A 25,175-nucleotide genomic window follows, 5' to 3' on the forward strand; every position below is an offset into this window, starting at 1 on the left:
GTGCTGTCGAGACGCTCAGTCAGGTAGTTCCCACTCAGCGTCAGATTGCTCGCTGCACTAACACAGTCCAACTATAAGTCGCCATTACTAGTATGAAAGAAGGGAGAGAGAGAGAGAAAGAAAGAGGGAAAGAAAAAGAGAGAGAGAGAGAGGGAAGAGAGAGAAAAAGGGGAAGAAAGAGAGAGAGAGAGAGAAAGAGGGAAAGAAAAAGAAAGAGGGAGGAGAGAAAGAAAAAGAGAGCGAGAGAAAGAAACAAACAAAGAAGAAAAGAGGGAAAGAAAGAGAGAAAAAGAGAGAGAGAGAGAGAGAGAGAAAGAAAGGAAATAAAGAGAGAAGGAAGAGAGAAAGAAAGGAAAGAAAAAGAGAGCGAAAGAAAGAGAAAGAAAAAGAGACAGCAAGAAAGGAAGAGGGAAAGAAAAAGAGAGCGAGAGAAAGAAACAAACAAAGAAGAAAAGAGAAAGAGGGAAAGAAAAAGAGAGAGAAAGAAAGAGAAAGGAAAGAAAGAGAGAAGGAAGAGAGAAAGAAAGGAAAGAAAGAAAGGAAGAGGGAAAGAAAGAGGGAAGAGAAAAAGAAATAGAGTGAGAGAAAGAAACAAAGAAGAAAAGGAAGGAAGAGAGAGAAAGGAAAGAGAGAGAAGGAAGATAGAAAAAGAGAGCGAGAGAAATAAACAAACAAAGAAGAAAAGAAAGAAAGAGGGAAAGAAGAAGGAAGAGAGAGAGAGAGAGAAAGAGAGAGCAAGAAAGGAAGAAAGAGTGAAGGAAAGAAAGAGAGAAGGAAGAGAGAAAGAAAAGAGAGCGAGAGAAAGAAACAAACAAAGAAGAAAAGAAAGAGAGAGAGAGAAAGAAAGAGAAAGAAATATAGAGAGAGAGAGAGCGAGAAAGGAAGAAAGAGTGAAGGAAAGAAAGAGAGAAGGAAGAGAGAAATAAAAAGAGAGTGAGAGAAAGAAAGAGGGAAAGAAAAAGAAAGAGAGAAGGGAGAGAGAGAAAGAAACAGAGAAAGAAAGAGAAAGAGAGAAAAAAAGAAAAAGAGACAGAGAGAAAGAAACAAAGAAGAAAAGAAAGAGGGGGAGAAAAAGAAAGAGAGAGAAGAGAGAGAAGGAAGAAAGAGAGTGAAAGAAAAAGAGAGTGAGAGAAAGAAACAAACAAAGAAAGAGGGAAAGAAAAAGAGAGAGGGAAGAGAGAGAGAAAGAGGAGAAGAAAATGAAAGAACGAGAAAAGAGAGAAAGACAGAAAGAGAAAGAAAGAGGGAAGAAAGAAAGAGAAAAAGAGAGAGAGAAAGAAAAGAAAGAGAGAAGGAAGAGAGAAAGAAAAGGAGAGCGAGAGAAACAAACAAAGAAGAAAAGAGAGAGAGAAAGAAAGGAAAGAAAAAGAGCGAGAAAGAAAGGAAAAAGAGAAAGAGAGAGAAAGAAAGGAAGAGGGAAAGAAAGAGAGCGAGAGAAAGAAACAAAGAAAAGAAAGAAAGAGGGGAAGAAAAAGAAAGAGAGAAGGGAGAGAGAGAAAGAAACAGAGAAAGAAAGAGAAAGAGAGAAAAAAAGAAAAAGAGACAGAGAGAAAGAAACAAAGAAGAAAAGAAAGAGGGGGAGAAAAAGAAAGAGAGAGAAGAGAGAGAAGGAAGAAAGAGAGTGAAAGAAAAAGAGAGTGAGAGAAAGAAACAAACAAAGAAGGAAACAAAGAAAGAGGGAAAGAAAAAGAGAGAGGGAAGAGAGAGAGAAAGAGGAGAAGAAAATGAAAGAACGAGAAAAGAGAGAAAGACAGAAAGAGAAAGAAAGAGGGAAGAAAGAAAGAGAAAAAGAGAGAGAGAAAGAAAAGGAGAGCGAGAGAAACAAACAAAGAAGAAAAGAGAGAGAGAAAGAAAGGAAAGAAAAAGAGCGAGAAAGAAAGGAAAAAGAGAAAGAGAGAGAAAGAAAGGAAGAGGGAAAGAAAGAGAGCGAGAGAAAGAAACAAAGAAAAGAAAGAAAGAGGGGAAGAAAAAGAGAGAGAGAGAGGGAAGAGAGAGAAGAAGGAAGAAAGAAGGAAAGGAAGAGAGTGAAAGAAAAAGAGAGCGAGAGAAAGAAACAAACAAAGAAGGAAACAATGAAAGAGGGAAAGAAAAAGAAAGAACGAGAAAAGAGAGAAAGAAAGAAAGACAGAGAAAAAAAGAAAAAGAGAGAGAGAAAGAAAGAGGGGAAGAAAGAAAGAGAAATTAACTCATTATTTAAAAATTGCATCAACATTTCTTTGATGATTTGAAATATTTAAGTGTGAAAAATACGCAAAATTAAAAAAAAAATCAGGCCGGGGCAAATACTTTTTCCCAGCGCTGTAAACGTCTGATGTAAGCGGCGACCCACATTGAGGTATCATTGCGAATGTCAGAGCGAGAGCTCAACTCCTTACCTGGAAATGACTTTTAAAGCATCGCCTATGGAGATTTTTAGGTACCGTAGTTTGTCGCCATTTCCACAGCCGTACGCAACTTTAACATCAGCTTTTATATTCTACCAAAAAATTGGGTATTATATTGTGTGCACTAAAATTCATTAAAGTGTATTTTTTCCCGAAAAATCAGCTTTTTTAAAAAAGCTGCGCAAATATAAAAATATTGACATAAAAAAATTGCAACAATAAGCATTTTATTCTCTAGGCGGAGTCTGATTATAAAAATGTATATAATGTTTGAGGGTCTGGCAAAAAAAACAATGCAGATTTTTTTTTTTTACAAAAATGACAAAAAAAAAAAGGCAAAAATTAATCTGGCAGTTAAAAGGGTTAAATACCCTCCAAATCCAAGAAAGGTACCGTTAGGATACACACACACACTATATTGCCCCAAATATCGGGCCGCCGGCCTTTCCCCGCACATGACCTGTAATGCCCCCCCCAGTCTTAGTCCATAGGGTTCAATATTGAGTTGGCCCCGCCCTTTGCACACACCTGACCTTTAATGGCAGTCAGGTAAGTACCGTTCTCCTGGCAACCGCCAAACCCAGACACGTCCATCGGACTGCCAGACAGAGAAGGGTGATTGGTCACTCCAGAGAACACGTCTCCACTGCTCTAGAGTCCAGTGGCGGCGTACTTTACACCACGGTATCCGATGCTTTGCATTGCACTTGGTGATGGAAGGCTTGGATGCAGCTGCTCGGCCATGGAAACCCATTCCATGGAGCTCTCTACGCACAGTTGTTGGGCTCATCTGAAGGCCACACCAAGTTTGGAGGTCTTTAGCTATTGACTCTGCAGACAGTTGGTGACTTCTGCGCACTGTGCGCTTCAGCATGTGCTGACCCCGTTCTGTCATGTGACGTGGCCTACCACTTGGTGGCTGAGTGGCTGTTGTTCCCAGTTGCTTCCACTTTGTTATAATCCCACTAACAGTTGAGCGTGGAATATTTAGTAGCCAGGAAATGTCACGGATGGACTTATTGCCCAGGTGGCCACCTATCACGGGACCACGCTTGGAGTCACTGAGCTCCTGAGAGCGACCCATTCTTTCACCAATGTTTGTAGAAGCCGTCTGCATGCCTAGGGGCTTGATTGTATACACCTGTGTCCATGGAGGGGATTGGAACACCTGAATCACATGATTTGGAGAGGATTGGAGCACCTGAATCACATGATATGGAGGGGATTGGAACACCTGAATCACATGATATGGAGGGGATTGGAACACCTGAATCACATGATATGGAGGGGATTGGAACACCTGAATCACATGATATGGAGGGGATTGGAACGCCTGAATCACATAATATGGAGGGGATTGGAACACCTGAATCACATGATATGGAGGGGATTGGAACACCTGAATCACATGATTGGGAGGGGATTGGAACACCTGAATCACATGATATTGAGGGGATTGGAACCCCTGAATCACATGATTGGGAGGGGATTGGAACACCTGAATCACATGAATGGGAGGGCGGGGACAATATAGAAGTATAGTGCACCTCTGCTTGGGAACCAATGGGCTCTGGGCGTGGCCGGGTTCATATAAGGAACCCACCAGAATTGTTGACATTTTTCTTCCTTCCCGATTGTTTCTCGTCTTGCTGACTGCAGCGGAGATCGGGATCCTCGGATGTGTTTTTTGTCTCGGTGCCTCAGTGGATGGGGAACATTCAAGGCTTAAAAAAAAAAGATAAAATAGGACAAATATTTGTGTTGGCTGCGAACTCCCTGAGAGCCCAGAATAGAGCCTCTCATTTCAGTGACCACAAGGCGGAGGAACGCGCGCCCTTTCCTTAAAATATCCCGCGATTAAAATGCCAGCGCTCCTCCGACACTTCCCTGGCCATAAATCCCGGAGACGGAGCACTCGCTGGGCCCGGCTCTATTCCGGGACGGCAGAACGAACGTCCTTCTTGTGTGTTTTCTTCAGAGGAGCTCCTGCGATGTGCGTGCCGAGGAAGACCAACCGCTCTCAGGAAGGGTCACGTGCAGGGGCGGACTGACCAATCGGACACTGCCCGAGGGCCCGGGGTCAGCAGGGGTCCCCCATGAGATGCCCCTGATACCTTTCATAGGCTTTTTTGGGTTGTGGTTTGAGTGTGGGCGAGGACACAGGGGCCCCATGATCCCCTATTGCCTGGGGGCCCCATGAGTTGTCAGTCCGCCCCTGGTCACGTGATGGCGCTACATCGCAGCGGGAGACGGGATGCGCGGCTCCGGGTTGGGTTGTGGCTCGTAGGATCGCGATTCGCTGCGTCCCCAAAGAGGATCCGGCCTAACGGAAATGCAGAAAAGGCACATTTTACATGACTGACCAGACACTGGCAGAATCTCCTTCAAAAAGTTGTATTTTGAGAATGTTTGGTCGATTTTAGACATGTGCGGGTCCAAATTGGAATTCGGACAAAGTTTTTGTTATGCGGACATTCAGATGTCTCCAAACTCCTGAATTATATTAGCGAATCGGAAATAACGAATCAAAATTCGGACAAAATTTGAATCGAATTCAAATTAAATTCTTATACAAAAAGAATAGAATAGAAAAGAATAGAAAAACAACAGCATATAATAGAATACAATATAAAAGAATATAACAGAATGGAATAGAATAGAAAAGAAAATTATAGAATAGAATACAATATAAAAGAATATATTAGAATGGAATAGAATAGAAAATAAAATAATAGAATACAATGTAAAAGAATATAACAGAGTGGAATAGAATAGAAAAGAAAATAATAGAATACAATATAAAAGAATATATTAGAATGGAATAGAAAATAAAATAGAATAGAATACAATATAAAATAATATAACAGAGTGGAATAGAATAAAAAAGAAAATAATAGAATGGAATACAATATAAAATAATATAACAGAGTGGAATAGAATAGAAAATAAAATAATAGAATACGATATAAAAGAATATAACAGAATGGAATAAAATAGAAAAGAAAATAATAGAATAGAATACAATATAACAGAATGGAATGGAATAGAAAAGAAAATAATAGAATGGAATACAATGTAAAAGAATATAACAGAATGGAATAGAATAGAAAAGAAAATAATAGAATGGAATACAATATAAAAGAATATAACAGAATGGAATAGAATAGAAAAGAAAATAATAAAATTGTATAGAATAGAAACGAATAGAATATAATAAAAAAACAACAATAGAATTAGATAGAAAAAAAATAACTGTCTTCTAAATTTAAAATAAAATAAATTTGAATAGAATAGATTAGAATAAAATAGTAAAGAATGGAAAAAATAGAATGGAATAGAAAAGAAAATAATAGAATTGTATAGAATAGAAAACAATAGAAAACAATAGAATATAATTAGAAAGAATATGACTGTCTTCCAAATTTCAAATAAAATACATTTGAATAGAATAGATTAGAATATTAAAGAAAAGAATGGAAAAAATAAAATGGAATAAAAAGAAACAACAGAATAAAATAGAAAAGAATATAATTGTCTTCCAAAATTCAAATTTCGAATAGAATAAATTTGAAGAAATTAGAATAGAAAAGAATAGAATTTAAAAAATAGCATGGACTTTAAAAAACAAAAGAATAACAGAGAAAGGATATAAGTGTCTTCCGAAATTCAAATTTTTAATAGAACAAATTTGAATTTGAATAGAATAGGTTAGAATAGAACAGAAAAGAATAGAATAGAGACAAATTTGTCCCGCAGAACAAATTAAATTCATAAACCGAGGTACGCCTGTATGTGAACGGAGCCTTAGTGAACACAAATTAATACCCAATTTTTTGGTAAAATATAAAAAATTATGTTGTGTCAAGTAAAGAGATACCAAACACGTCGATTCTTGAAATGGCAACAAACTTAGGTACCCAAAACTGTCCATAGGGGGCGCTTTAAAAGTCTCAGGGTCTCATTAGAGTTCGCTGTGAATGATGGCTCTAGAATTATTGCACAAACACGTACATTTTTGTGCGCATGCGTACGTAGCAGCGGGGAACTTTTTTTTTTTTAAAGTGCATTATTATTTATTATATATATTTTTTTTAATTATAATTTTATAATTTTAATTTTTTTAAATTTAATTTAAATTTTTTTAATATTGATTTTAATTTTTTTTAAATTTAATTTTAGTTTTAAATTAAATTTTTTATTAAATTAAACTTTTTTTCCCCATACTTTATTGCGATTGCGAAAAAGCGAGCAGGAAAGATCAGGGGTCTAATAGACAGACCCAACTAAAGCTGACTTTTTATTATTATTATTTATTTATTTTTGTATTTTTTTTTTTTTTTTTAATTATAATTTTATAATTTAATTTTTTTAAATTTAATTTTAATTTTACATTATATTTTTTATTAAAATTAAACTTTTAAACTTTTTTTCCCCCCACACTTTATTGCGAAAAAGCGAGCAGAAAACGTCTAATTGACGGACCCAACTAAAGCTGACTTTTTATTACAAGTACTTATTAGATATGTGCAAAACAAAAACAAATTTGTTTAGTTTTGAAATCTAACAAATTTTGTGTAGTTGGATTCGGTAAATTTGTTCGATTCATTTTTCGAGATTAATTTCAGTAATTCGTATTCGAATTCAATACTTTTTTTTTTTTTAAAGTGTGCATTGTTATTTATTATTTATTTATTTTTGTATTTTTTTAATTATAATTTTATAATTTAAAATTTTTTAAATTTAATTTTAAATGTAATTTTTTATTAAAAATAAATTTTAAACTTTTTTTCCCACACCTTATTGCGATTGCAAAAAAGCGAGGAGGAAACATTGGGGGTCTAAAAGACAGACCCAACTAAAGCTGACTTTTTTTATTACAGATACTGATTAGATATGTGCAAAACAAAAAATATATTTTTTTTTAAAGTGTGCATTGTTATTTATTATTTGTTTATTTATTTTTGTATTATTTTTTTTTTAATTATAATTTAAATTTTTTTACATTTAATTTTAAATTACATTTTTTAAACATTTTTCCCCACACCTTATTGCGATTGCTAAAAAAGCGAGCAGGAAACATCGGGGGTCTTATAGACGGACCCAACTAAAGCTGACTTTTTATTACAAGTACTTATTAGACATGTGCAAAACAAAAAGAATTGTTTAGTTTCGAAATCTAACAAATTTCACGTAGTTGGATTCGGTAAAATTTGTTCGATTCATTTTTCGGGATTAATTTCGGTAATTCTTATTCGAATTCAATACTTTTTTTCTTTTTATAAAGTGTGCATTGTTATTTATTACTTATTTATTTTTGTAGTATTTTTTTTTAAATTTTAACTTTATAATTTAATTTATTTAAATTTAATTTTGAATTAAATTTTTTATTAAAATTAAACTTTGAAACTTTTTTTTCCCCACACTTTATTGCGATTGCAAAAAAGCGAGCAGGAAACGTCGGGGGTCTTATAGACGGACCCAACTAAAGCTGACTTTTTATTACAAGTACTGATTAGACATATGCAAAACAAAAAAAAATTTGTTTAGTTCAGAAATGTAACAAATTTTGTGTAGTTGGATTCGGTAAATTTGTTTGATTCCTTTTTCAGGATTATTTTCGGTAATTCGTATTCGATTTCAATACTTTTTTTTTTTTTTTTTTAAAGTGTACATTGTTATATATTATTTATTTATTTATTTTTGTAGTATTTTTTTTTTTATTATAATTTTATAATTAAATTTTTTTAAATTTAATTTTAATTTTAAATTAAATTTTTTATTAAAATTAAACTTTTAAACTATTTTTCCCCATACTTTATTGCGATTGCAAAAAAGCGAGCAGGAAACATCGGGGGTCTAATAGACGGACCCAACTTAAGATGACTTTTTATTACAAGTACTGATTAGATATGTGCAAAACAAAAAAAAATTTGTTTAGTTTAGAAATCTAACACATTTTGTGTAGTTGAATTCGGTAAATTTGTTTGATTCATTTTTCGGGATTAATTTCAGTAATTCGTATTCAGTACTTTTTTTTTCTGAAGTGTGCATTGTTATTTATTATTTATTTATTTATTTTTGTTTTTTTTTTAATTATAATTTTATAATTTAAAATTTTATTTTTATTTTAAATGTAATTCTTTATTAAAAAATAAATTTTAAGCTTTTTTTCCCATACCTTATTGCGATTGCAAAAAAGCGAGGAGGAAACATTGGGGGTCTAATAGACGGACCCAACTAAAGCTGAATTTTTTTATTACAGATACTTATTAGATATGTGGAAAACAAAACAAAAATTGTTTAGTTTCGAAATCTTCGTGTTGTTGGATTCGGTAAATTTGTTTGATTCATTTTTTGGGATTAATTTTGGTAATTCGTATTCGAATTCGATTCGAATACATTTCGCCCTAATTCAAAAAGTCGTTCGTATTCGAAATTGGTTCAACCGAATTTGAAATGGATTCAACAAAATTCGAAAAGTCGTTGGAAATCGAAAAGATGACAACCGAATTCTAAAAAACAAAATTAAAAAAATAGGCGGGGGACCGGTCCTTAAAGCGGAACTTCCTCTTTTGGGTGGAGCTCCGCTTTAAATTTGTTTTCGAATGTTTGTTCGACTTTATTTTCTAATTTGTTTGCGAATCGAATTTCGGCCGAATTTCGTTTTGTTATTTCGGATTCGTTTAATTGCGTTGCTGTAATTCGTCATTCGGATACATCCGAATCATGGAAAAATTTGTCTGAAATGCGATTCGGAAGGAAATGAACTGCACGTGTCTAGTACTTATATAGCTCCATCGTTTTACGCCGCACTTTACATAATTATTGTACATTCACATCAGTCCCCGCCCCCGAGGAGCGTACAATCTAAGGTCTCTAACTCACATTCATGCATACACATACTAGGGACATGTTAGACAGGAGCCAATTCACCTCCCAGCATGTCTTTGGAGTGTGGGAGAAAACCGGAGTACCCGGAGGAAACCCACGCAGGCACAGGGAGAACATGCAAACTCCAGGCAGGTGGTGCCGTGGTTGGGATTCGAACCAGCGACCCGAGTACTGCCAGGTGGAAGTGCTGACCATTTAGCCACTGTGCTCCCTGGATCAGGTTTTATTTCTTTATATTCAGATGTGTTTTCTAATTCCATCTCTCTGTGTTTATAGCGCCATGTCTGGAAACATCTTCTCTACCCTCCCGTCTGGGGTGTTCGATGAGCTGCCTGGATTGAAGTTTGTGTGAGTATTTGGAGTCCTCTACCTTCAGATATAGAGGGATTCTATGTTCATGTATGGAGGATTCTGCATTCATTTTTAGAGGGATTTCAAACAAAAGAGAGAGGGCGCCACCACCTAAGTGTAGCCATGTACAAAAGAGAGAGAGGGCGCCACCACCTAAGTGTAGCCATGTACAAAAGAGAGAGAGGGCGCCACCACCTAAGTGTAGCCATGTACAAAAGAGGGCGCCACCACCTAAGTGTAGCCATGTACAAAAGAGAGAGGGCGCCACCACCTAAGTGAAGCCATGTTTAAAAGAGAGAGGGCGCCACCACCTAAGTGAAGCCATGTACAAAAGATAGAAAGCGCCACCACCTAAGTGTAGCCATGTACAAAAGAGGGCGCCACCACCTAAGTGTAGCCATGCACAAAAGAGAGAGGGCGCCACCACCTAAGTGTAGCCATGTACAAACGAGAGAGAGAGAGGGCGCCACCACCTAAGTGTAGCCATGTACAAAAAAGGGCGCCACCACCTAAGTGTAGCCATGTACAAAAGAGAGAGGGCGCCACCACCTAAGTGAAGCCATGTACAAAAGATAGAAAGCGCCACAACCTAAGTGTAGCCATGTACAAAAGAGAGAGGGCGCCACCACCTAAGTGTAGCCATGTACAAAAGAGAGAGGGCGCCACCACCTAAGTGTAGCCATGCACAAAAGAGAGAGGGCGCCACCATCTAAGTGTAGCCATGTATTATTACAGTAAAGGGTTGAAAACATAAATGTACTCACTGCATTAAATCAACCCTTTACTGTATAATACATGGCTACACTTAGGTGGTGGCACCCTCTCTCTTTTGTACATGGCTACACTTAGGTTGTGGCGCCCTCTCTCTTTTGTACATGGCTACACTTAGGTTGTGGCGCCCTCTCTCTTTTGTGCATGGCTACACTTAGGTGGTGGCGCTCTCTCTCTTTTGTACATGGCTACACTTAGGTGGTGGCGCCCTCTCTCTCTTTTGTACATGGCTACACTTAGATGGTGGCGCCCTCTCTCTCTTTTGTACATGGCTACACTTAGGTGGTGGCACCCTCTCTCTTTAATCTGAATTCTGTGCACCGGGTCATACTGGAGGGTAGGGAATTGAGGAGCTGTAAACATCATACAGTGACTTTTTGGGCCATATTTCCAATGCTGTATTACCCCCCCCTCCCCTCCTCAGTCTCATCATATTTACCCCCTGCCCTATCTTGTCCCGCTTCCTATCTGACCCAGTTTTGGGCCCTTGTCACCCATTATGTCCTCTGGATGTATATAGAGGGTTCCGCAGGACAGATCCTGAGCCTTTGCCGTCTGTTCTTTCAGGGACTTTTCTACGGAGTTCCTGACCTGTGACTGTCACCTGCGCTGGGTGGCCTCCTGGATGAAGAATGGCACCACCCAGATGTCTGACCGAACGTTCTGCTCGTACCCCAGCGCACTCCGAGACCGGCCCCTGCGGAACCTGAAGGAAAGTCAGCTGACTTGTGGTAGGTGTCCCCACAGGGGATATACGGAGGAAAGGGGTGACATTTCTAATCGTTGTCAGGTATTCCCCGATGGTGATTGGTCCTTGACTGGAGATACTGGCCTTCGCGGCTGTCCTCGTTTGTGACGGACTTTCTGCGTGTCTCTGCTATGTTTGGTGGCCCCTGCCTTGAACCCTACAGACTCATTTGAGGGTGCAGGGACTTATCCAGCCCCCTGCAATGTGACGCTGGGTCATGTAGAAACCCCAATAATCTGGCAAACAGGAAGTGCAAAGGCATGACTTCCATAGGAAGTTCCTGGGAGGACCAAAGGGGTTCAAGGTCCATAGGAAGTTCCTGGGAGGACCAAAGGGTTCAAGGTCCATAGGAAGTTCCTGGGAGGACCAAAGGGGTTCAAGGTCCATAGGAAGTTCCTGGGAGGACCAAAGGGGTTCAAGGTCCATAGGAAGTTCCGGGGAGGACCAAAGGGGTTCAAGGTCCATAGGAAGTTCCTGGGAGGACCAAAGGGGTTCAAGGTCCATAGGAAGTTCCTGGGAGGAACAAAGGGGTTCAAGGTCCACAGGATGTTCCTGGGAGGACCAAAGGGGTTCTAGGTCCATAGGAAGTTCCTGGGAAGACCAAAGGGGTTCAAGGTCCATAGGAAGTTCCTAAGAGGACCAAAGGGGTTTCAGGGTCCATAGGAAGTTCCTGGGAGGACCAAAGGGGTTCAAGGTCCATAGGAAGTTTCTGGGAGGACCAAAGGGTTTCAAGGTCCATAGGAAATTCCTGCGAGGACCAAAGGGGTTCAAGGTCCATAGGAAGTTCCTGGGAGGACCAAAGGGGTTCAAGGTTCACCAGAAATAAGGTACAAGGCAAGATTATTCAAAGGATCAGACAGGGAGCCGTCCGGCATCTCAGGCGGCTCAACAAGAAGAGCTACTGCCAGATGCAGCAGAGGTTGTGCGTAGTGATGGGCTTTATGTTCGACCCGAACATTGGCCGTTCGTGTGTTCCCGCCACGCCCTGACAGTGCACTGTGATTGGCCAAAGCAATGCACCTGACCACAGATCACAGTGCATGATGACGTCATAAGTGGGCGGGGTTGTGAGTAGTGATGGGCTTTATGTTCGTGTCTACCATAAGTTTGACTTGAACATTGGCCGTTCGTGTGTTCACCAAGCTGTTCGCCCGCCATGCCCTGAGAGTGCATCGTGATTGGCCACAGCAAAGCACCTGACCACAGATCACGGTGCATGATGACGTCACAAGGGGGCGGGGTTGTGAGTAGTGATGGGCTTTATGTTCGTGTCTGACATTAATTCGCCTTGAACATTGGCCGTTCGTGTGTTCGCCGAACACGCAAACGGTAAGGGCGTTCAGCAAGCTGTTCGCCCGCCACGCCCTGAGAGTGCATTGTGATTGGCCAAAGCAGTGCACCTGACTGCAGATCACAGTGCATGATGACGTCACAAGTGGGCAGGGTTGTGAGTAGTGATGGGCTTTATGTTCGTGTCGAATGTAAGTTCGACTCGAACTTTGGCTGCTCATGTGTTCGCCTGCCGCACCCTGACAGTGCATTGTGATTGGCCACAACAATGCACCTGACCGCAGATCACGGTGCATGATGACGTCACAAGGGGGCGGGGTTGTGAGTAGTGATGGGCTTTATGTTACGTTCGACACGAAGATTGGCCGTTCGTGTGTTTGCCGAACACGCAGAAGGTAAGGGCATTTGGCAAGCTGTTCGCCCGCCGCGCCCTGACAGTGCATTGTGATTGGCCACTGCAATGCACCTGACTGCAGATCACGGTGCATGATGACGTCACAAGGGGGTGGAGTTGTGAGTAGTGATGGGCTTTATGTTACGTTCGACACGAACATTGGCCGTTCGTGTGTTTGCCGAACACGCAGAAGGTAAGGGCATTTGGTAAGCTGTTCGCCCGCCGCGCCCTTACAGTGCATTGTGATTGGCCACAGCAATGCACCTGACCGCAGATCACAGTGCATGATGACGTCACAAGGGGGTCTGGTATGGATTTTGGTGGGCACACCATTTTTTAAAAAACATTTTGGCGTGGGGGTTCCCCTCAAAATCCATACGAGACCCAAAGTGTTTTTTTTTTTTTTTAAATTATCTTGCAATGTCGACAGTTTGTTTTCCACTGACACCAGGAACCCCACTGACAGCCGGAACCCCACTGACACCAGGAACCCCACTGACAGCCGGAACCCCACTGACACCAGGAACCCCACTGACAGCCGGAACCCCACTGACACCAGGAACCCCACTGACAGCCGGAACACGAATGAATGTCTCACTACTAAAATCCCGCGTGACGTCATCATAGAACTCCCCTGGATTGTAGTCACTATGCGGGATCTCACCACATACTCAGATACCGCTCAGTAAATTGTTCGTGGTCGAAGTTCACGATCGAGCTTTCGGTAGGTTCGGATGTTCAACCATGAGCCGAAAAGGGGGGTGTTCAGCCCATCACTAGTTGTGAGTACAGATTGCGGTCCTGGTGGATAGTTTTGGAAATGGAATGTCTTACACAGGGGCGGACTGACAACTCAAGGGGCAATAGGGGATCATGGGGCCCCTGTGTCCTTGCCCACTCTCAAAGCACACCCAAAAAAGCCCATTAAAAAAGGTGCCCGGGGCATTTCATGGGGCCCCCTACTGACCCCGGGCCCTCGGGCAGTGCCCGAGCGCTCGAATGGTCAGTCCGCCCCTGGTCTTACAGAATGTTAGTTCCGCCCTCTACCCTACATCAGTATCCCTCAAGCTTTGCTCTCTGTCAGCCGGTAGATGCTGCTCCTAGCTGCCCTGGGTAATAGAAGGTATAAGGTCCCAAGGGTTCCTCATGGCTTCATCATTAAGTATTGTCCGTTTTTTTGGTTGCAGAAGGAACTCCGGAACTCCACACCCACCAGCTCATCCCATCCTTGCGGCAAGTCGTGTTTCAGGGGGACAGAATACCGATTCAGTGTACAGCAAGTTACCTGGGCAATGGCAGCCAGATCGTCTGGTACCACAATGGAAAGCAGGTGGAGGAGGATGAAGAGCAGGGCATTATCCTGGAGAAGACAATCGTCCATGACTGCACCTTCATCACAAGGTACGGGGCCATTGCGGGAAAAATTAAACCCGGTAGAAAAAAAAAACATTTGATGCTCTTATATAAAATTCTTAGAGAGACTCTGTGACAGGGAGGAGGGGAGCTTCTGGAGCTTTTGGAAGTCTTGGTGGAGCAACTTCTGCAGCTTTTGGAAGTCTTGGTGAAGGAGGAAAAGCCTCCTGGAGCTTTTTGAAGTCTTGGTGGAGGAGGAAAAGCCTCCTGAAGCTTTTGGAAGTCTTGGTGGAGCAGCTTCTGGAGCTTTTGGAAGTCTTGGTGGAGAAGGAAAAGCTTCCTGGAGCTTTTGAAAGTCTTGGTGAAGGAGCTTCTGGAGATTTTGGAAGTCTTGATGGAGGAGGAGAAGCCTCTTGCAGATTTTGGAAGTCTTGGTGAAGGAGCTTCTGGAGCTTTTGGAAGTTTTGGTGGAAGAGGAAAAGCTTCCTGGAGCTTTTTGGAAGTCTTGGTGGAGGAGGAAAAGCTTCTTGGAGCTTTTGGAAGTCTTGGTGGAGGAGGAAAAGCTTCCTGGAGCTTTTGGAAGTCTTGGTGGAGGAGGAAAAGCTTCCTGGAGCTTTTGGAAGTCTTGGTGGAGGAGGAAAAGCTTCCTGGAGCTTTTGGAAGTCTTGGTGGAGGAGGAAAAGCCTCCTGGAGCTTTTGGAAGTCTTGGTGGAGGAGGAAAAGCCTCCTGGAGCTTTTGGAAGTCTTGGTGGAGGAGCTTCTGGAGTTTTTGGAAGTCTTGGTGCAGAAGGAAAAGCTTCCTGGAGCTTTTGGAAGTCTTGGTGAAGGAGCTTCTGGAGCTTTTGGAAGTCTTGATGGAGGAGGAGAAGCCTCTTGCAGATTTTGGAAGTCTTGGTGAAGGAGCTTTTGGAAGTTTTGGTGGAAGAGGAAAACATGTACCTTCACCTACTTGATCTTGGATGTGAGCATGCTCTGGCACGGCGACATGTCATCCAGCTTTTTCTCAGTCTTAGCCTGCTGGACGGGTTCCATGAGTTGTGAGTCTCCCATTTCTCTTGACCTGCCACCATCTTTGACTTGCCACTCAAAATGTTCCAGATTAAAGACAGAGCCTTGGACCCGCTTAGTGGCAGACATGGTGGTACCATCCATAAGCTGTGAAGCACCAGTAGGATATAAAACATCTGGAGGAGGTTCAGAGCACACTGTGAGAGTGCAGGATAGCTAAAGCTGACCATAGATGGGTCAAAATGTGGCCAGTTCAGCAGAGACTGGCTGAATTCCGATTCATGTATGGGCACCGTGCTTGTATAGAAGTTGATCTTCGGCTTCTGTACAGCGGCCCTCGTCGAAAATCTCCTCTCGAATAGGCTGGTCTGCAGGGCTGATCTGTGTATTCTGATGGCTGGGTAGTCTCCTCAACGACTCGGTGGGGAGGATTCCACCCGCTGGTTGAAGGAAATAAAAAAAAATGGACCCATCTATGGCCAGCTGAAAGTGGATGTAAAGGAAATTTTTTTTCTAGAGTAACAAACATGTCCCCTCCCCCCACCACCTGACGCATTTACTGAGCTCTTCTGAGTGACCCAATACCGCTGCCACCAGGATCTGTGAATCAGTGGGAGGCGAGGAAGGAACATCGGTACTCCTCTCCCCTCTGGGATGTCAGAAACCGGAAGTGTTGTCCATCCACCCATCCATCCGTTACCGGCTTGTAGAAGCATCTGATCAAACCAATCTCAGTTGGATCAGATGCTAAAGGAGAGATCTGATGTCTAATAGATCCAGGATCCCTCCATAAAGAGGACCTGTCATTGCCCACAAGCAGGAGCGTCCCTAGGGTTGGTGTCACCCGGTGCGGTAACACTTGGGGACACCCCCTCCGACCATCCCCGCAGAATGATGGATGGGATCTGTGGATTGGGGAGGATAATGGATTGCACTCCGATCTGTTATGCTCAATCCGCAGATCTGATCCATCCTGCAGGGATCGTCGGCTTTCTGTACAACCTACCTTTTCTTGCAGCGGGTTTGGTGTCACCCTGTATAGGTTGCAAGCCGACGATCCCCGCAGGATGGATGGGATCTGCGGATTGAGCATAATGGATTGGAGTGCGATCCATTTTCTCCTCAATCCGCAGATCCCATCCATCCTGCGGGGATCGTCGGCTTGCTTTACAACTTACCTTTTCTTGGAGCGGATCCGGTGTCACCCCGTGCGGTCGGTGTCACCCAGTACTGCCCAGCCCCGCCCCCCTGTACCCGCCTCGGAACGCCACTGCCCACAAGTTGTTCATCCCTTGTGATAGCAATAAAGTTTCAGAAAAAAATTAAAGGTACAGTGTCAATAAAAAAAAATGTAAGCGCTCCCTCATCCCCCCCCCCCCCCCATGCTCACGCACAAATGCGAACACACACACGTATGTCACACAACACATGTGAGGTATCGTCACAAACGTCAGAGCGAGAGCAATGATTCTAGTAGACGACCTCCTGTGTAACTCTGAGCTGGAAACCTGCAGCCTGTACAGCAGGGGTGGCAAACTGGCAACCCTCCAGCTGTTGCCAAACTACAAGTCCCATGAGGCATTGCAAGATTGACCGTTATAAGCGTGATCCCAAAGGCAGAGGCATGATGGGACTTGTAGTTTCGCAACAGCTGGAGGGATGCCAGTTTGACACCCCCGCTATACAGCATGACCTATGGATTTTTTTAGGTACCGCAGTTTGTTGTCATTTCACGGGCGCACTCAATTGTAAAGCTCGACATGTTCGGTATCTATTTACTCGGCATAACGTCATCTATTATTACATCATCTATTCTCTGATTACATCATCATCTATTCTATTGTGTTTGTGTGCACTAAAAATTAATGAAAGTGTATTTTTTACCGGAAAATTTGCGTTTGATAAACGGCTGTGCAACACAAAAATATATATACTGTAAATGCTAAGAGGGGGGGATTGAGGAGGGAATTTGTGCCGAGAGGGGGGATTTAGAGTGTGTGTGTGTGGGGGGGTATTTTTGTTTAGAGGGGGGATTTAGAGTGGGGAGGGAGGATTTGTGCTCAGAGGGGAAATCTGAGGGGTAGAGAATTTGTGCTGGGAGGATTAGACCAGGAGAGGATGGGGGTGGGGTGGGGGGGGGAAGATTTGTGCAAAGATTTGTGCTGGGAGGGGGTATTGAGGAGGGAATGTTGTCAGGGAGGAAGGATTTGGGATGGAATTTGTGCTGGGAGGGGGATTTAGAGAGTGTGTGTAGGGGGGAGGGGGAGGGGAATTTTTGCTCAGAGGGGATTTCTGTGGGGTAGAGGATTTGACCCACAGAGGATGGGGCAGGAAATTTGTGGTGGGAGAGGGGATTTAGAGTGGGGGGAGAGGATTTGTTCTAGGAGGATTTGAGCTGGGGGGGGGCAAAGATTTGTGATGAGAGGGGGAATTGGGGAGGGAGGGGGAGATTAGAAGGGGGGATTTGTGATCAGAGGAGAATCCTGTGGGGTAGAGGATTTGATCCAGAGAGGATGAAGGCGGGCGGGGGGGGGCAAAGATTTGTGCTGGGAGGGGGGATTGAGGAGGGAATGTGTTCTGGGAGGGGGATTTAGAGTGTATGTATGTGCAGGGGGGGAGATTTGTGATCAGAGGGGAATTCTGTGGGGTGGAGGATTTGCGCTAGTAGGATTTGAACGGGGGGGGCAAATATTTGTACTGGGAGGGGGGATTGAGAAGGGAATTTGTGCCGGGAGGGGGGGATTTAGAGTGGGGGGGGAATTTGATGGGTAGATTTTTTTTTTTTTTTTTGGGGGGGGGATTTTTGCTGGCGCATAATGCTCATACATCTTGTGGGGGGGGGGTTGGCATGTCTGCCCCTGGGACTCCAGATGATATTGTCCTTGATATTAAAATCCCCCCCCCCGAGGCTGCGCCAACCAATCAGAGGCGTGACATCACCTCCCGGGAACCGAAGAGAAGGAATCCGTCTGCAGCCATGTTTTTTTCTCCCTTTCTGCACGTGTGCTGTGAGCTCCATCATGCGTCATCCAATGGGCTGGTGTTTATGTTGGATGGGGGGAATGTAGGTCGGGGGGGGGGGCGGTAAATCGGAGCCGGGAGAGCAGGAATGTCTTGTTTACACTCCACTCTGCGTTTATATTTAGCCCCCGTCTCTGGTCCTGCGTCCCGCATCCTGCCGACCCCATAAACTGTTTATTCCTCGCTGGCAAATCAGCCGTTTCCTCCCAGCGTGGCGGAGCATCCTGTGCGTTCAGCGACTCCGATCGCATGTACAAGGTGCACCGAGGAACCCGAGCGACTGGCGGCAGATCCGAGCCCCCCCCCCCGGCCCACCTAGTCTGCGCGATTCATTGTGACACGGGAGACATTCCTCCGCCACTTCCAGTCTCCGAAAATCCACCCGCCGCGTGTGATCCGCTGCAGCCGCCCGCCGTCCTCATCCACTCCATCTACACCATGAAAGCTGCCCGATCGGAACGCTGCGATTTGTGTGCGATTTCTGAAGACTTTATGGAAGATTTTCAATGATTTCTTGCGATTTGCGGTGCGATTTCCATGATAGTCTATAAAATCGCAACAAACTGCAGAAAAAGTCACGCAAGAGCTACTTTAGAAATGGCGCCGCAGCAAATCGCACGTGTTAAAGGCGCCGACCTTCACATTCATTAGATGCGATTTCAGGCGCGATTTCAATCCGCGAATGGCATTTGAAATCGCACCGGTATGACCGGGCCAGGGGCGGACTGACAACACATGGGGCCCCAGGGCAATAGGGTATCATGGGGCCCCTGTGTCCTCACCCATGAAAGGTACCAGGGGCATCTCATGGGGCCCCCTACTGACCCCGGGCCCTTGGGCAGTGCACAAGTTCCTGAATGGTCGGTCCGCCCCTGGACCGGGCACTAATACCCCAGTCACATCAGGTGCGATTTGGCATGCGGAAAGTAGCGCACGTACTGCTTTAGAAATCGGTGCGGCTCCGACCGAGTCAGAATCGCACCGATGTGACCGCTGTAATTGTGGACAATGGGCTGCGACTCAGCATGCGATTTGCATTGACATCGGTGTCGGATGTCTTGCAAATCGCACCTGAAATGTTTACGCCGACGACGATTCGCTTGAACCTCAAAAAAAACCAGAGAAGGGTCTTTGTATGATTTCTGTGCAACTAAGTGAATAGCACCTCCCTGTGGTGAGCCAATGAACACCATCTACGTATTGCACACAGTCATGGAACATGATGAGACCTATAGCACCAAAAGTATTGGCCCCGCCCCCCAAATCATGTGATTCAGGTTACTATTCTATTCTATTTTTAATTCTATTCGAATTCAAAATGTATTCTGTTTGAAATTCAGACGAGGGTTATATTCTATTTTATTTTATTGTTGTTTCTATTCTTCTCTTTCCTATTCTATTCAGATTTATTCTGTTTGAATTTCAAATTTCAGAAGATGGTTATTCTGTTCTATTGGTTTTTTTCTATGCTATTCCTTTCTGTTCTATTCCTGTATTTTTTTTTCTATTCTGTTTTGCTTTATTATTTTCTAATCTATTCCATTCTAATCTTTTCTATTTTCTTAGGTTCTGTTTTATTCTATTCTTTTATTTCCTATTCTATTCTTTTTTGTTTTTTTAATGTTCTGTTTTATTCTATTCTTTTATTTTCTATTCCATTCTAATCTTTTCTATTCTATTTTCTTAGGTTCTGTTTTATTCTATTCTTTTATTTCCTATTCTATTTTCTGTTTTTTTATGTTCTGTTTTATTCTATTCTTTTATTTTCTATTCCATTCTGATCTTTTCTATTCTATTTTATTATGTTCTGTTTTATTCTATTCTTTTATTTTCTATTCCATTCTGATCTTTTCTATTCTATTTTATTATGTTCTTTTTTTATTCTATTTTTTTATTTTCTATTCTATTCTTTTCTGTTCTGTTTTATTCTATTCTTTTATTTTCTATTCCATTCTGATCTTTTCTATTCTATTTTATTATGTTCTGTTTTATTCTATTCTTTTATTTTCTATTCCATTCTGATCTTTTCTATTCTATTTTATTATGTTCTTTTTTTATTCTATTTTTTTATTTTCTATTCTATTCTTTTCTGTTCTGTTTTATTCTATTCTTTTATTTTCTATTCCATTCTGATCTTTTCTATTCTATTTTATTATGTTCTGTTTTATTCTATTCTTTTATTTTCTATTCCATTCTGATCTTTTCTATTCTATTTTATTATGTTCTTTTTTATTCTATTTTTTTATTTTCTATTCTATTCTTTTCTGTTCTGTTTTATTCTATTCTTTTATATTCTATTCCATTCTGATCTTTTCTATTCTATTTTATTATGTTGTTTTATTTAATTCTTTTATTTTCTATTCTATTATTTTCTGTTCTTTTTTTATGTTGTTTTATTCTATTCTTTTATTTCCTATTCTATTATTTTCTGTTCTTTTTTTCTGTTCTGTTTTATTCTATTCTTTTATTTTCTATTCCATTCTAATCTTTTCTATTCTATTTTATTATGTTCTGTTTTATTCTATTCTTTTATTTTATTTTCTGCTCTGATCTTTTCTATTCTAATTCTATCCCTTTATGTTCTCATCTGTTCTATTCTACTCTTGTTTTCAAATTCAATTTCATTTTCCAAATTGATTCAAATTTGAACTTTGGCCAAAATTCTGTTTCATTATTTCGGATTCATTCAAATTCATCACTATTGTAATTCGGAAATTTGTCCAGATTTCAATTCGGAACGAAATGAACCGCATGTGTCTACTTCCTGGCGGGCATGCTCAGTGAGGTTTGGATCCTAGTCTGAATATGCCGGAGTTCATCGCTACTGGAGACCTCAGATTCCATAGTATACACATTTGTTTTCCATACGGAGAATACACTATATTTCCAAAAGTATTGGCCCCGCCCTCCCAATCATGTGATTCAGGCGTTCCAATCCCCTCCATATCATGTGATTCAGGTGTTCCAATCCCCTCCCTATCATGTGATTCAGGTGTTCCAATCCCCTCCCGATCATGTGATTCAGGTGTTCCAATCCCCTCCATGGACACAGGTGTATACAATCCAGCCCCTAGGCATGCAGACGGCTTCTACAAACATTGGTGAAAGAATGGGTCGCTCTCAGGAGCTCAGTGACTCCAAGCGTGGTCCCGTGATAGGTGGCCACCTGGGCAATAAGTCCATCCGTGACATTTCCTGGCTACTAAATATTCCACGCTCAACTGTTAGTGGGATTATAACAAAGTGGAAGCCACTGGGAACAACAGCCACTCAGCCACCAAGTGGTAGGCCACGTCACATGACAGGGCGGGGTCAGCGCATGCTGAAGCGCACAGTGCGCAGAAGTCACCAACTGTCTGCAGAGTCAATAGCTAAAGACCTCCAAACTTGGTGTGGCCTTCAGATGAGCCCAACAACAGTGCGTAGAGAGCTTCATGGAATGGGTTTCCATGGCCGAGCAGCTGCATCCAGAAATGAAGAAGGTTTGAGGTTCCCCTTGAAAAACCCACACCAGACCCGTATTTGATGGTCAGGAAATGGGGGGGAGGGGGTGCATGCCTTTCGTTGAAAAATCGGACCTAAGAATAATCAGACAATTTTCGCTCTGTTAGTAGTGTGATTGCAGCGGACGATTTTCATGGCTCCTCCCCATCTTGTTTATCGGGCATGCTAGAAAATTCATGAAAAACGACCGATTTTCGAAATCATCGGTGGCACCATCGGATTACAGAATGAACAATGTTTTTGATTTTCGCCTAAATAAACCCCCCCAGATATGAACTGAGCCTAAGGCCGGCCATACACGGGTCGATTTATGAACAATTTTTCATTGGAAAATCAGACCTAAGAATAATCGGCCAATTTTCGCTGTTAGTGGGGCGATGGCAGCGGACGATTTGCGTGGTTCCTCTCCATTTCGCTTATTGGGCATGCTGAAAAATTTGTGAAAAACAACCGATTTTCGAAATCATTGGCGATACCATCGGATTACAGAACGGACCATGTTTTTGATTTTCGATCGAAAAAATCATTCAGCATTCGACCCGTGTATGGCCGGCTTAACATGGCCTCCCATCGTACTGCCCAGAAAATGCCAGAAAGGTTTCAGTCTCTGCTTCAGACATGTCAGATGGATGGATGATGGATGGATGGATGGATGAGATGGGTGATGGATGGATGAGATGGATGATGGATGGATGAGATGGATGATGGATGGATGAGATGGATGGATGGATGATGGATGGATTGATGGATGGATGAGATGGATGGATGAGATGAATGGATGGGATGGATGATGGATGGATGGATTGATTGATAGATGGATGAGATGGATGGATGATGGATGAGATGGATGGATGAGAGGGATGGATGGGATGGATGGATGAGATGGAGGGATGGATGGATGGGATAGATGGATGGGATGGATGGATGAGATGTATGGATGGATGGGATGGATGGATGGGATAGATGGAGTACATTACACAGCTTTTTTTTTTCCTCTTTTCCATTTGTAAAATGTCTGCCGAGTGTAAACCATTTGTGAGATCGCAGCCGAAGCCGGGAGCTGAGTTCTCGATTCCCATCCGTCATCCGTCATGTGATCGCCTGGACAGGGACACTCTGTTTATCCCGCTCCCTTTCCAACAAAGCTTTTACTGCCCCCCCCCCCCCGGTGACACAATCCTGGGGTCCAGACAGAAGGTATCCATCATGGTGAGTTTCTGTGCCGCAGGTCGGGGCTGAGCCGGGGGTTCCGTGCCAAGCTGTCCGGCCTGCTAGACTCAATCATCGACATCCCGCTCGGAGCGCACGGTTCACACCGCTTCACTTTCTGCGCAGCCAATCCTATTCATCCGCCGTGTTTACCGACGCCGAGCCAACTGCGCGGTTTGGAGGAGATCGGCGGAGGATTTGATGACTTCCAGGTGTTCTCACTGCAAAAAAAAAAAGAAGAAATTTATACTTTGTATCTTTCGTTGTCAGACGTCCAATGACATCATTTATCTTGTAGACAAAAATACATTGCGGATCTTTTTTTTTTTTTTTTAAAAGACGGGAAACTTGCGATATGAAAATTTCACACTTCATAAAAGTCGCCTCAAACTTTCTTTGGAAGCCAAATGTAGAGAAACCCAATAATATCCTCAGCCTGTGTGGAGGAAACGGGATCCAAGATATAAAATGTTCCAAGGGAGGGAAAAACAAAGATGTGCGACATATTCTGCACGGGCTGCGTTTCCACAGCGGGGACTGGCGTTTATTTACACAAAAATGTGCAGCGCTATACATGCAGGATGATTGAGAACCATAAAATATATATATAGAAGTGCAAAATACCCAATAATGTGCAAAAAAAAACTGTATGGGGCAAATAAAAGTCCAAAAAATAGGAAAATATTTTCCCAAAAAATAAAATCAATATAATCAAAAATAAAGTCTCAAGTGCAAATGAAAGTCCGAAAAATAGGAAAATATTTTCTCAAAAATCAATATAATCAAAAATAAAGTCTCATGTGCAAATGAAAGTCCAAAAAATAGGAAAATATTTTCCCAAAAAATAAAATCAATATAATCAAAAATAAAGTCTCAAGTGCAAATGAAAGTCCAAAAAATAGGAAAATATTTTCCCCAAAAATAAAATCAATGTAATCAAAAATAAAGTCTCAAGTGCAAATGAAAGTCCAAAAATTTTTTTTAAATGACTCCAAAAACAGCAAACCGTCCCCGTAATGTGTTTAACATGTGTATTTCCTATTATCGCCAGCTCCACCTGGTGGCCATAATGTGATATTTTCCTGAAATATTGCAATCTGAAAAATACTGCAATATTACTGCTAGAGGGAGCTGATGATGAAATACACATATTAGTCACATTGCGGCGATTGTTGCTGACAAATGCGTGACAAATTAATCGACCCTTACATTGCAGTGCAGAAATTAGTTTTGCTTTTTAATTTATGCTGCCATTGTGAAGGCCTTGTTCACACGGGTGTGCCTAAGAATTCGAGGGCCGTGTTTGCCTACAAGGGGATGTAAAGGTGCGCAGAAATCCCCTGCGCTGGCACTTCTATTGAAAGAGACAGAGAGTGAGCTAGAGCCCATGAGGACCATATGAGGACCCGGTTCCTGAGTGCTGAGCTGGAGCCGTAGCGATTTGCCGCGTTTACAAGCGTTTGCGTTTGAAATGCTGATAAAATCGACTGCTGAACGCAAGTTTTTTGCGTTCAAAAAAACGACTGTAAACTCAAATGGCTGTAAACTACTGTAAAGGACGATGTGTACACGGACACATAGGAGAACATTAGGGGGAGTTCAGGGGCTGCTGAAAAAAACGCAGAACATCTCCTAAACGTGAGGTTATCATCTGCAGTGTACGTGAGGCCTGACTAATGCTGCGTATGATAGTAGAGAAGGATTTGTTGCGGTGCAGGTCAGTGGCTGTAGGTAAGTCTGACATTCCCGTCATATTTGTTGATGTTTATCCTACTTTGCTGTAAAATACTTCCTTTATCTATTACACTGTTCAACAAATTTTTATTTTTTGCCAGTTTTGGAAACAAAAGTATCCATTTCTTAATGAATTTCACATTCTGAGTTCAAATATAACAATGAAATTTGTCAATTGGCTCTAGTTTTTCTGTAAATGGAATGTTTTCTATTATAGGCGTAATGACTACATAATGCACAATAATTATATAGATGTCTTTCCACAAATATAAAGCAAGTGATATTGACTACATAACAAAGCCTAAATGGCAGAATATATTGCATAGGATTACCAAGAACAATTATAGCCATAAGCTAAGTTGAATCATTTTAATACTTAGGATTCTCACTAGTTTTGTCTTCAGTTTGTGTCGGTTTTGCTTCTCTTGGCTTTTCTCTTGTATTCGAGGAAAGGGCTATCTCTTACAACTGCACGTGACTACATGCTTCAGTTCTTCCTCACTTGACTCAACCACGA

At 41.9% G+C, this 25,175-nt stretch overlaps 1 protein-coding gene across 1 annotated transcript in view; it reads left to right on the top strand.

Annotated features, from left to right (window-relative positions):
• The window catches only part of ADGRA2 (adhesion G protein-coupled receptor A2), a 311,196-nt gene that overhangs the window by 216,892 nt on the left and 69,129 nt on the right, over positions 1 to 25,175 (top strand). The window contains exons 5-7 of the mRNA XM_089666521.1: positions 9,552 to 9,623; positions 10,965 to 11,128; positions 14,017 to 14,230. Of these exons, the coding sequence (XP_089522647.1) occupies positions 9,552 to 9,623; positions 10,965 to 11,128; positions 14,017 to 14,230 (450 nt within the window). The remainder of the gene's footprint in view (positions 1 to 9,551; positions 9,624 to 10,964; positions 11,129 to 14,016; positions 14,231 to 25,175) is intronic.

Source organism: Staurois parvus, unplaced genomic scaffold (assembly GCF_062004578.1).
Source record: "Staurois parvus isolate SC_StPar_1 unplaced genomic scaffold, SC_StPar_1.0 ptg002751l, whole genome shotgun sequence".
NCBI lineage: Eukaryota > Metazoa > Chordata > Amphibia > Anura > Ranidae > Staurois > Staurois parvus.